The sequence below is a fragment of the Cynara cardunculus genome (assembly GCF_001531365.2).
Source record: "Cynara cardunculus var. scolymus isolate 2C chromosome LG 17, CcrdV1, whole genome shotgun sequence".
In the NCBI taxonomy this organism is placed as follows: domain Eukaryota; kingdom Viridiplantae; phylum Streptophyta; class Magnoliopsida; order Asterales; family Asteraceae; genus Cynara; species Cynara cardunculus.
In genome coordinates this window covers 21,819,226-21,831,609 of record NC_037544.1, presented here as the reverse complement: position 1 = coordinate 21,831,609, position 12,384 = coordinate 21,819,226, and the positions used below count along the sequence as shown (strand labels likewise).

Sequence of the window (12,384 nt, the reverse complement as noted above, 5' to 3'; positions counted from 1 at the left end):
AGCCTTTGTGTAGCTCTGTATGAAGCATGAAAGCAGGGTTAGAGTGACTGTGTAGCACGTGCAGAACCTCTGTTAAGGTCTGTATGAAGAATGGAATCAGCCTTGACAGACACAAGGCTGAAGAAATTTCCCAGAGTTTAAGACGGAGACTATCCAGAGTTACAAGTCTGAGGTCCACCTTCAGAGTTACAAGCAGAGCCTCAACGTAGGACATGAAGAGACAGAGCTCTTTCTCAACACTTAAGTGCAGAGCCTCTGTGTAGCCCTATATGAAGGACGGAGTCTGGCTCAGAGTGACCGTGTAGCACGTGCAGAACCTCTATTAAGCTCTGTATGAAGAACGGAATCAGGCTTGACGGACACAAGCCTGAAGAAATCTTCCAGAGTTTACAACGAACACTGTCCAGAGTTGCAAATCTGCAGTCTACCTTAAGAGTTAGAAGCAGAGCCTCTGCGTAGGTCTGCATGAAGCACGGAGTCAAGTTCTGCTTAATATATGCAATGACAGAGCTCTTACTCGAGAGTTAAATGTTACATATACAAAGGATGGCCTGTACATCGATGATCATAAAGACTTCTAAATGAAGACGAACTAATTCATTGAAAGTGTATAGTATAATATATTCACTAATTAACAGTTCATTGTCCAAACCAAAATCCAATCACAAAAACAATACCAAATACGAGAGACAATGTAGTTGTACATCTGAACCACGAATATTAGTTCTGCAGTTCCGGGAATTTTTAATGTTTTTGTAGTTGATCCTTTTTCTTCCTGTCTAATTCTTTTGCAAGCCTTCTCTCATACAACTTCTCTTGTGATTACAGACTGTCTACGGTACTCTTCAAATAAGACAATGATCAGTACATGCAGAACCTCAGTACAGCTCTGTATGAGGCAAGGAAGGACAAGGAGAGGCTCAACGTAGTACAATGTTCTTAAATATGAAGATCAACTACAACAAAATTACGTACTCATGCAAATAAATTTATATTAAATCCAAAACAAATAATAATGAAAGCGTATAGCATAATATATTGACCAATTAACAGATCATTGTCCAAACCAAAATCCAATCACAAAAACAATACCAAATACGAGAGACAATGTAGTTGTACATCCGAACCATGAATATTAGTTCTGCAGTTCTGAGAATTTTTAACGTTTTTGTAGCTGATCCTTTTCTTCATGTCTATTCCTTTTACAAGCCTTCTCTAATATAACTTCTCTTGTGATTACAGACTGTTTACGGTGCTCTTCAAATAAGACAATGATCAGTTCTAGCATTTGAAGAATTAGTTCCTTCCATTTAAATTTACAAACTACATTGAAGGTGGTGTTTAGAATACCTTAAACTTCTCTTCTAAACTGAAATCTAATGAATGAAGGTGTACTGATTCCGATTCAGCAGACTGCATGATAAATCATAAAATAATGTTAGATTAACAAAGATTCTTCAATGAATTGGCTAAAATTTTGTGCAAATGATAACCAACCAGCACCTGTTGAGCAGCAAATCTCATCTCCAATTCATTGAAGATACTATGATGGTCTGTTGGTCTTGAAATACCATAAACGAAACAACCAGATGGCAGAAATTCAAAATCTTGCAAGATCAACCGCCAATTACTCTGCAATGGCGGTTTCAAGGGGAGCACGTATAGTAACCGTCGAACTTGACACGTGTTACTTGCACAGGCCTCTTTGTACCGAAGGTGAAAATTATGTCCATATACATGTTTAGGCGGGAAAATCCAGTAACCGGTGGACAGAAAAGGGACATGTGTCCCAAAAGTTACTTATTTATTAGGGTTATAGATATGTGTGTGTGTGTGTGATTATGAGCGGTGATGAACCGTCTTAGTTTTTTTTTTCTCTCTCTCTAAAACTCTCGTCTTCTCTCTAAATTTCACAACAAATTACTGAAGGAATCGAAATAACAATTATATATTCGGAATCCACTCTTCGAACCCTTCCTAAAGTTATAAATTTCATTCAATTTTATTAGGGTGTTTATGTTAAGGTTCTTGAGACCGGTTTATAAATTATGTTTATGTCTAAGTTTACGGATTGATGTTGTTAAATTTATAATATATTTCATGTTTAGAATATTAGGATTGGTTAAATTAATGTAGAAATAAAAAGGATAGATTATAGTTTCAATATGATTAGATTGTAGGTATATGTTTAACCGCACGCCAATTGTTCGATTAAATGTTGAAAAGAGTACAAATGCATGATTAAGCTTAGGTTAGCAACCATTGGACTTGTTTTACTGTTTAGTATGTTGAAATATGTTTATAGCATGTAAATGTAGTGAATCATGGAAGTTGGATCATAAAAGTTAGTCGGGATTTGTGGAATCGAATTTTACCAACAATGCAGCTTCTGTACTTTGACAGTGTATAACTCACAAACCGTAAGTCGGCAAAACTCATATTTGGCAGTTAGAAAAATCTTACTATATACTACAACTTTCATGAGGGATCATAAATCCATTTATGACTCTAAGTGGCTCGAAACAGTGTGTTTACAGGGCTGTTTACACTATATTCAAGATTAATTTGCAGTTTTGTAAAATTCATATAAAATAGATAGATGATCAAAATGAGATGATTTCAAAATCAATAGACTCATATGATACCAACCTACAACTTTCATTTAGACAATATAATTTGGATTGGTCTTTACGTAGGGTAAAATTGCTTAGAAATAAGAGGGACGTAAGCGGTTGGCTTGAAAATGCATAAGGCTAGTGTTACAGTTGAGTTCTCAATTCATATATGGTTGTCCTTGAAGTCTACATTGTTTAAGTACATTAAGCCGTAAGTAATTTTATTAGAATAATTATTTTATGGTTTTTATGTTTTGTAAATAGTAACCCGTTTGTGCATTTGTTAGGCACGCGGACTAATCAAACTTGATCGTGAATTTTTGTTTAATCGTGCGTTAATTGTCAAATTCGTTTAAGGTACGCATTTAATATCTTACTTGACACGGGGATATCCATTTGTATAAGGCTTCTAATCTGAATATATTGGTTCCAAATTCTCATTATGCTCGTCAATTGTTATTGAGCTTTTGTTTCCTATCAAAATATGATGTATATTCTTATCTGGAACATGGATCATTTTGATCACTTGACTTGTTTGATTGCATCTATTGTGAACCATTATACTATAGACTCAATATTCGGGGGCACCGGTATTGAGATGTTTCCATTGTGACTAAAACGATAGTGACGTCCTCATTTTATTTTAGTCCTTAAAGGAGAATTTGATTATGTACCGGTCGAATAGATGGCGTATGGATCGATCCTAGGAACCGTTATCGGATAATAAATTGTGGTCGTGGTTAAATCCACATATGCGGTTTGGTATTCGGACTCTTTATATGCCTTCGGGGCATTTTGACTTTCTTTTGGATTATCACTTAACTTTATAAATTGCTTTTGAACTTGTTATCTCATATTCATTGTTTAGTTAATATTATATGTTCACTGAGCATTAAGCTCAGCCGAAATTTTCTTGTCCTCGACAGGTACATGACTTAGCAGGGATTTTGGGTGAGAGCTACGGAGATGACAATACTAAAGATAATCCATTACGTCATACTTTTGTTAACTTTTAATGAGTAATATAGATATACTGGTAATTTTGGACTGTATTTTTTAGACATGTTAGCTCCGTCTGTGGTTATGTAATTATCTTTTGGTCAATTTTATTAGTTGCTCTATTTTATATAATGCGTTGTTTTTTTTTAAACCAATTGTGGCATCTTTTGTCTTTAACCACGCGGGATGGGGGTGTTACTAGTTGTGGTATCAGAGCTATAGGTTATGATCTTGTAGTACAATTTAGGTTTGATCTATGATGAATGGGTAGATTAAGATAGGACTATTCTAAGCATTATACATGTTAACTATTTGAAATCTCGTATGTTTTGTTTCTTTTTTACTTTAATTGAGCAAATGGTTTCCTTGTTATTTGTATTAGTTCCAAATGTCGCCAAGAAGAATACCGGCAATAACAGGTAGACCCAGGAGAAGCGGAACTAGTTTTGAATATGAAACAAATCCTCCGCCAACAACTCAACTTGATCCTAATGTGATGGCAGTTGTCCACCAAACATTTAGCGACATGCAACCAGGTATTATAACACAGACGGTGGAAGCATTATGTCAAACTGGCGAAAACCCAAATCCTAATATTGGGAACTACGGGCCAGAATACAGGGATCAGGAAACTAACAGTGAACTTGCTGATAGAATTCGAGTGGTTGGAGAGGTTTCACAAATAAAAGCCTCGTACTTTTACTTCAGCAGCCACTTCTGTTGAGGCCGAAGATTGGATATCACATCTTGAAAAGGTATTCTGAGTCTTGGGTTGTTCTGATAGAATTCGAGTGGAGCTGGCCACTTATAAATTTGAAGGTGATGCTAATCGTTGGTGGCAAGCTTGGAAACAATCTTACGGAGGGGATATAGCTATTGAAAATTCAACCTGGCCGGGATTCAAAGAGGTTTTCTATCAGCAATACTGTATTGCGGCAAACAAAGAAGTGTATGTTCAAGAGTACGTTACACTCAAACAAAAAGAATATGAATCCATATTCGAATACATAGCCAGATTTCTACGATTGACTAGTTTTGCGGGTATTATGGCAGGTACGGTGGAAAACCAGGTTAAATAGACCCTAAAGAGCAAATTTAGACCCAAACTTATCAATCAACATTTCACGAGCGTTGCCCAGGTTGTTGATGCTGCAAGGAACATTAAAAAGGAACGATTGGACTCTATACTTTTTCGAGGTGATAGTGGTACGAAAAGAAACAGAGATGTGTTTCAAAAAAAATTCTACCAGGCGAGGAACCAATCGAACAGGTCAGTGGAAACAACCGAATTACAAATCTCTAATTTCAACTCAAGGAAATTCTAGTAAAGGTTTTTCGAATACAACTTCTCTGTTTCGGTGCAAAGATTGCGGTTTTAGACATCATCCTGACCCATGTCTTCGAATGATCGGCGTCTGTTGTAACTGTGGTCAACGAGGTCATCTAGCTCGTGATTGTAAACAAGGGCCAAAAGATAACTCCAACGATAAAGAGAAGCAATCTAATGCCGGTGGTCGAGCTTTTACACTATCTGCTGACAAATCTAATGAGGCTATGGTTTCTGGTACCCTTTCTATCAATGGTAGAGATGCATATGTTTTATTTGATACAGGTGCTACACACTCGATTGTTTTTGAAAACTTCGAAGAAAATCTTAAATCATATGAAAAATCCACTAAATTTTCGTTACATATTACTACTCTTATGGGTACTTCAGTATGTATACTTGGTCAATTCCCAAACTGTCTGTTATTTATTGGTGATTGAATTCGAGAGGTTACTTTACTTCCAATGAAAATGGATCACTTCGATATCATCCTTTTGGATTGGTTGTCTAACCATCAAGTGACCATCGACTGCAAATCCAAACAAATCATCTTTGGTGATGTCAATGAACCCGAATATGTGTTCCAGGGTGTTTCATCTGAGAAGGGGACTCGTGTTATCTCAGAAGTAAATGTTAAAGCAATGGTATGGCAAGGATGTGAAGGGTTTCTAGCTTCACTACAAGATCCCGAAGAGGTATGCCTTAAACTTGAAGATATTCCTATTGTTAATCAATTTCAAGATGTCTTTCCAGATGAACTTCCAAGAGTTCCTCCGAAAAGGGAAATGGAATTTACAATTGATCTTGTTTCGGGAGCTACCCCTATCTCAAAGGCTCCGTATCGTATGACTCCAACCGAAATGAAAGAACTTAAGGAGCAACTTGAGGACCTTTCAAATCATGGTTTTATTCAATGCAGTGTATCTCCATGGGGTGCACCGGTCCTATTCGTTAAAAAGAAAGATGGATCGATGCGATTGTGTATTGACTATCGTGAACTAAATCGGGTCACGGTATGTAATAAATATCCCTTATCCCGTATTGACGATCTCTTCGATCAACTTCAAGGAGCAAAGTATTTTTCTAAGATTGACTTAAGGTCTGGATATCACCAGCTCCGAATCAGAGATCATATTCCTAAGACTGCATTACATACTCGATATGGTCATTACGAATTCATTGTTATGCCATTTGGGTTAACTAATGCTCCAGCAGTTTTTATGGATCTTATGAACCAGGATTTCAAAGATTATTTGGACGACTTTGTTATCGTTTTTTATTGAAGATATTCTCATATATTCAAAGTTGAAAGAAGATCACGAAACTCACTTACATATTACTTTAGAAACTCTTCAAAATAAGAAGTTGTACGCAAAGTTCTCTAAATGTGAATTCTGGTTGCATCAAGTGGCATTTTTGGGTCACATTATCTCCGGTGAAGGCACTAAAGTCGATTTTGCAAGGGTTGAGGCTATCACTAACTGGCCAAAACCAACAAATGTTTCTAAAGTCCGAAGTTTTCTGGGTCTGGTAGGTTACTATCGACGGTTTGTTGAAAACTTTTCCCGGATCACGCTCCCTATGACTAAACTTCTTCGAAAAGAATTTAAATTTGTTCGGGGTGAAGAACAGGAAAAGAGTTTTGAAGAACAGGAAAAGAGTTTTGAAGAACTGAGAAAGAGATTATTACAACGCCTGTTCTTGCATTGTCATCTGGGTCAGGAGGTTTACAGGTTTATAGTGATGCTTCTAAAAATGGCCTTGGTTGTGTTCTAACACAGCACGGCAAAGTGATTGCGTATTACCTCTCGCCAGCTCAAACCTTCTGAAGTAAACTACCCTACTCATGATCTTGAGTTGGCAGCAGTCATTTTTGCACTCAAAATATGGCGTCACTATTTGTACGGAGAGACTTGTGCTATTTTTACCGATCACAAAATCTTAAAGTACATCTTCACGCAAAAAGAGTTGAATATGCGTCAACGATGGTGGCTCGAACTTCCTAAGGACTAGAACGTCTGAATTCAATATCATCCAGGAAAAGCCAATGTAATTGTCAATGCCCTTAGTCGTAAAATCATTGGTAATGTATCGTCTTTAACTGTAAGGTCCTATATTGTTTCAGATCTAGAACGTATGGGTATCTCTTTGTGTTATCGTGGTGGAAATGAACTTTTGGCTAGTCTAATGGTTGAACCAACTCTTGTATCTCGAATCAAAGAGGCTCAACAAGAGGATGGAGAACTTTGGGCTATCTTACAAAAGGCTAAATATGATTCACAGTCTGATTTTCGAGTTGATGATAAAGATATTATTTGGTTCTCTAATCGACTTTGGGTACCCGAAAATACTAAACTCAAAGAAGCAGTTATAAGTGAAGCTCATAATTCTCTATTCTCGATTCATCCCGGATCCACTAAGATGTATAGAGATCTAAAACAGTACTTTTGGTGGAACGGTATGAAATGAGGTATAGCAGAATACGTGGCAAAATGTCTTACTTGTCAAAAAGTGAAGATTGAATATCAACGGGCTAGCGGATTGTTTGAACCATTAGAGATTTCCAGTCTGGAAACATATCTCTATGGATTTTGTGATAGGACTACCGAAAACTTAGAGATGACATGATGCTATATGGAAAATAGTTGACCGTTTGACAAAATGGGCTCATTTCCTACCTATACAGGAGACATACTCTGTTAGTAAACTGCTCGATCTATTCCAGCGGGAAATCGTGAGGTTGCATGGCAACGCTAGTTTCTATCACATCGGACTGAGATCTGCGATTCACTTCTCGATTCTGGAAAAGTCTTTACCAGGCTTGGGGTACGCGATTGACTATGAGTTTAGCATTTCATCCACAAACAGATGGTCAGACTAAACGAACTATTCAAACTCTAGAAGATATGTTACGGGCTTGTGCTCTTAAGTGCTCTGGTGGTTGGGACGAGTCTTTATATCTTATGGAGTTTGCGTATAACAATAGTTGGCAAGCTAGTATCGGCATGGCCCCATACGAAGCTTTATACGATCGGAGATGTAGAACACTGATCTGTTGGAATGAAGTGGGGGAATGAGCTATTGAAGGACCCGAACTTGTCCGGATTACTACTGAGCAAATCGAGATTGCAAAACAGAAAATGATAGAGACTCAATCTCGGTAGAAAAGTTACGTTGACAAGCATCGAAAACATTTAGAGTTCCAAACGGGTGATCACATCTTCCTAAAAGTTTCACCGTTACGAGGTATTCGTAGGTTTGGAATTAAAGGTAAACTTAGTCCGAGATATATTGGACCCTTTGAGATACTTAAACAAGTTGGAGAGGTGGCGTATCGCCTAGCGTTACCTCCTCAACTGTCACATATCTACAACGTTTTCCATGTCGCATCGCTTCGAGGATATCAGTATCACCCTCTCCATGTGATTGATTATCTATTGGAAAAAGTTGAAAATATATGTCTTATATTGAAGAACCAGAGGCGATAATTACTCGAGAAAAAAGACAAATACGACGAAAGTCAATATTGTTCGTTAAAGTGTTATGGCGAAATCATTCCGAGTGGGAAGCCACATGGGAGACGGAGGAATCTATGCAAAATGGTACCCTTACCTATTTGAGTCATGTAAGTCTTCTAACCCTATATGAGTTTCGAGGACGAAATGTTCTTTTTGGGAGGGGAGGATTATAATACCCGTGTTCCATTAACTCATACAAATTGAGTTAAGTTTATATCTAGTAGGGCATAAAGTTGAGAATCTAGACTTGAAGTATTAAAACCGCAAAATGATTAAACTTTATATATATATATATATATAATTATATATATATATTTATTTATTTATATATATATATGTGTGTGTGTGTGTGTGAAAGAGAGATTATGAGTGGTGATGAATTGTCTCAGTTTTTTTTCTCGTTTTTCTCGCTCTCTAAAACTCTCGTCTTCTCTCTAAATTTCACGTCAAATTACTGAAGGAATCAAAGTAAAAATTATATATTTGGAATCCACTCTTCGAACTCTTCCTAAAGGTATAAATTTCGTTCAATTTTATTAGAGTGTTTATGTTAGGGTTCTTAAAACTGGTTTATAAATTATGCTTATGTCTAAGTTTATGGATTGATGTTGTTAAAATTAAAATATATTTCATGTTTAGAATGCTAGGATTGGTTAAATTAATGTAGAAATAAAAAGGGTAGATTATAGTTTCAATATGGTTGGATTGTGGGTATATGTTTAACCGCATGCAAATTGTTCGATTAAATGTCGAAAAGAGTAAAAATATATGATTAAGCTTAGGTTAGCAACCATTGGACTTGTTTTACTGTTTAGTATGTTGAAATATGTTTATAGCATGTAAATGTAGCGAATCATGGGAGTTGGATTATAAAAGTTAATCGTGAATTGTGGAATCGAATTTTACCGACAATGCAACTTCCGTACTTTGACAGTGTATAACTCCGAAACAGTAAGTCGGAATAAGCTCATATTTTGCAGTTAGAAAGATCTTAATGTATCTACAACTTTCATGAAGGGTCGAAAATCCAGTTATGACTCTAAGTGGCTCGAAACAGTGTGTTTTCAGGGTTGTTTACACTATATTCGAGATTATTTTGCAGTTTTATAAAATTCATAAAAAATTGATAGATGATCCAAATGAGATGATTTCAAAATCAACAGACTCATATGTTACCAACCTACAACTTTCATTTAGACAATATAATTTGGATTGGTCTCTAAGTAGGGTAAAATTGCTTAGAAATAAGACCGAAGAAAGCGGTTGGATTGAAAATGCATAAGGCTAGTGTAACAGTTGAGTTCTCAATTCGTATCTGGTTGTCCTTCTTGAAGTCTACATTGTTTAAGTACATTATGCCCTAAGCAATTTTATTAGAATAATTATGTTATGATTTTTATGTTTTGTAAATAGTAACCCGTTTATGCATTCGTAAGACACGCGGACAAATCAAACTTGATCGTGAATTTCCGTTTGATCGTGCGTTAATTGTCAAATTCGGTTAAGGTACGCATTTCATATCTTACATGACATGGGGATATCCATTTGTATAAGGCTTCTAATCTGAATATAATGGTTCCAACTTCTCTTTGTGCTCATCAATTGTTATTGAGCTTTTGTTTCCTTTTGAAATATGATGTACATTCTTATCTGGAACATGGATCATTTTGATCACTTGACTTGTTTCATTGCATCTATTGTGAACCATTTTACTATAGACTCGATATTCGGGGGCATCCGGTATTGAGATGTTTCCATGGTGACTAAAACGATCATGGCGTCCTCATTTTATTTTAGTCCTTAAAGGTGGATTTGATTATGTGCCGGTCAAATAGATGGCGTACGGATCGATCTTAGGAACCGTTATCGGATAATAAATTGTGGTCATGGTTAATTCCTCGGAGAGGATTGTTGTGTTGTGCTCACACCCCTTTCCTCACTTATGCCTGAACGGACTAATCATCCTTTGGGAACAATGCGTCCTCATGATACGGTTTGGTATTCGTACTCTTGATATGCCTTCGGGGTATTTTGACTTTCGTTTGGATTATCACTTAACTTTATAAATTGTTTTTGAACTTGTTATCTTATATTCATTGTTTATTTATTATTATATGTTCACTGAGCATTAAGCTCAGCCGATATTTTCTTGTCCTCGGCAGGTACATGACTTAGCTGGGATTTTGGGGTGAGAGCTACGGAGATAACAATACTGAAGATAACCCATTACATCATCTTTTTGTTAACTTTTGAAGACTAATGTAGATATATTGGTAATTTTGGGCCGTATTTTTGAGACATGTTATCTCCGTCTGTGATTATGTAATTATCTTTTGGTAAATTTTATTAGATGTTCTGTTTTATATAATGCGTTGTTTTTTTTAATCCAATTGTGACATCTCCCGTCTTTAACCACGCGGAACAGGGGTATTACATAATTTCTTTTTTAGTTTATTAATTAAATTATTAATAAATTATACTATGAATTATTAATAAATATATATTTATTTTATATCATAAACTACTAATAAATATATATACATTTAAATGAAGATGTTGGTTATTTTTGTTTCAGCAGATTTTAATAGATGATTCAAGATAAAGAAAGTATAAGAAAGAGGATAATTTTTTAAAATTTGTAGAATTTCTAAAAATAATTTTCTATTATTCCTATCAATGAAAAAATTTGAAATTAAATGTTTAGGGAAGAAAATTAATATTTTACGAAATGTATTGAATACTTTAATAATATAATTAATATTTTTAATATTTAAAATATAAAAAAGTTGAAGATAAAACTAACTTATTTTTGGAGATTTCAGCTTTCTGATTCTCCAATTTAGAAAACCTTCGAGATACTTCCCGTTTAGTTTGTACGATTAGATAGGATTTTGAGAGATTTGAATTCAATTCCATTCCAATCTCATAGTTGGTATTTCATGAGATTTTGTAGGATTTGTTTGTAATAATGTTTTACAATAGATTAAAAATACTTGTTTTGTAACAATAAATTAAAAAAAAAAATAATTTAATTTTTTTATAATTTTTTAATATTTGTTTTCCTAAATTATTTAAAAAGAATAAAATTTAATTCTTCTGAATCCTATAAACCAAATACACCAAAAAATATCAAAGTCTTTCAATTCTAAATCGTTCCACGAAATACAAATCTCTCATAATCGTTTCATGAAACCAAACATCTCGTTAGTACTTTTTATATTCATTGTTATCATTCCCAAATCCCGGGTAAGAAGGTTTTATGCCGGAACCCAACAAGGTAGAGAACATAAGAACATCTCTAATATATTCTCTATAATTTTTTTTGAAGTAGATAATTAAAATTCAAAATCTTTAAAATAAGTTACATTTCATTATGTTTAGTTAATTATAGTATGTTTTAGTTCATTATGTTTAATTATATCTTAGGTTTCATTATGAAATTAGATATATCCTAATAAATTTTGAAACATAAAACATATTATAATCAACTAAACATAATGAAACCTTTTGAATACTAAAGCAAATTTTTTGTACTATTAAATTTCATGAATGAAACTATTCCACCATTTCATCTACCGAACTCATGTGATTCCTTGTCAACTACAACGAGCTAGGTATATCCTAATAAATTATGAATATATAAAACATACTATGATCAACTAAAAATAATGAAACACATTGAATACTAAAACAAATATTTTGTATCATTAAATCAATGAACGAAACTGTTTCATCGTTTATAGAGCGAACTCATGGTGAATGCCATTAAAGAAAGACCGATTGTCATGTAGTGTTAAACGATGAAACATATAAAGAATGAAACATTTTTAAAAATTTAATGAGACACTTGAAAACCGAATATTTTTTTATTTAATGAATGTTTTTCATGCATAAAACGTTCCGAAATATTGTGAAATTGTTTGCT

At 34.7% G+C, this 12,384-nt stretch overlaps 1 protein-coding gene across 1 annotated transcript; it reads left to right on the top strand.

Moving 5' to 3' along the window:
- The first annotated feature begins 4,838 nt into the window (after positions 1 to 4,838).
- On the top strand, positions 4,839 to 5,381 carry LOC112499907. Its single transcript, XM_025103176.1, has one exon. It carries the CDS (start codon positions 4,839 to 4,841, stop codon positions 5,379 to 5,381), a length of 543 nt encoding a protein of 180 aa, XP_024958944.1.
- The last annotated feature ends 7,003 nt before the right edge of the window (positions 5,382 to 12,384 follow it).

Bases quoted from the DNA above. Each gene is read 5' to 3' on its own strand.
- LOC112499907 (XM_025103176.1), top strand. From the start codon at position 4,839: ATGTGTTTCAAAAAAAATTCTACCAGGCGAGGAACCAATCGAACAGGT.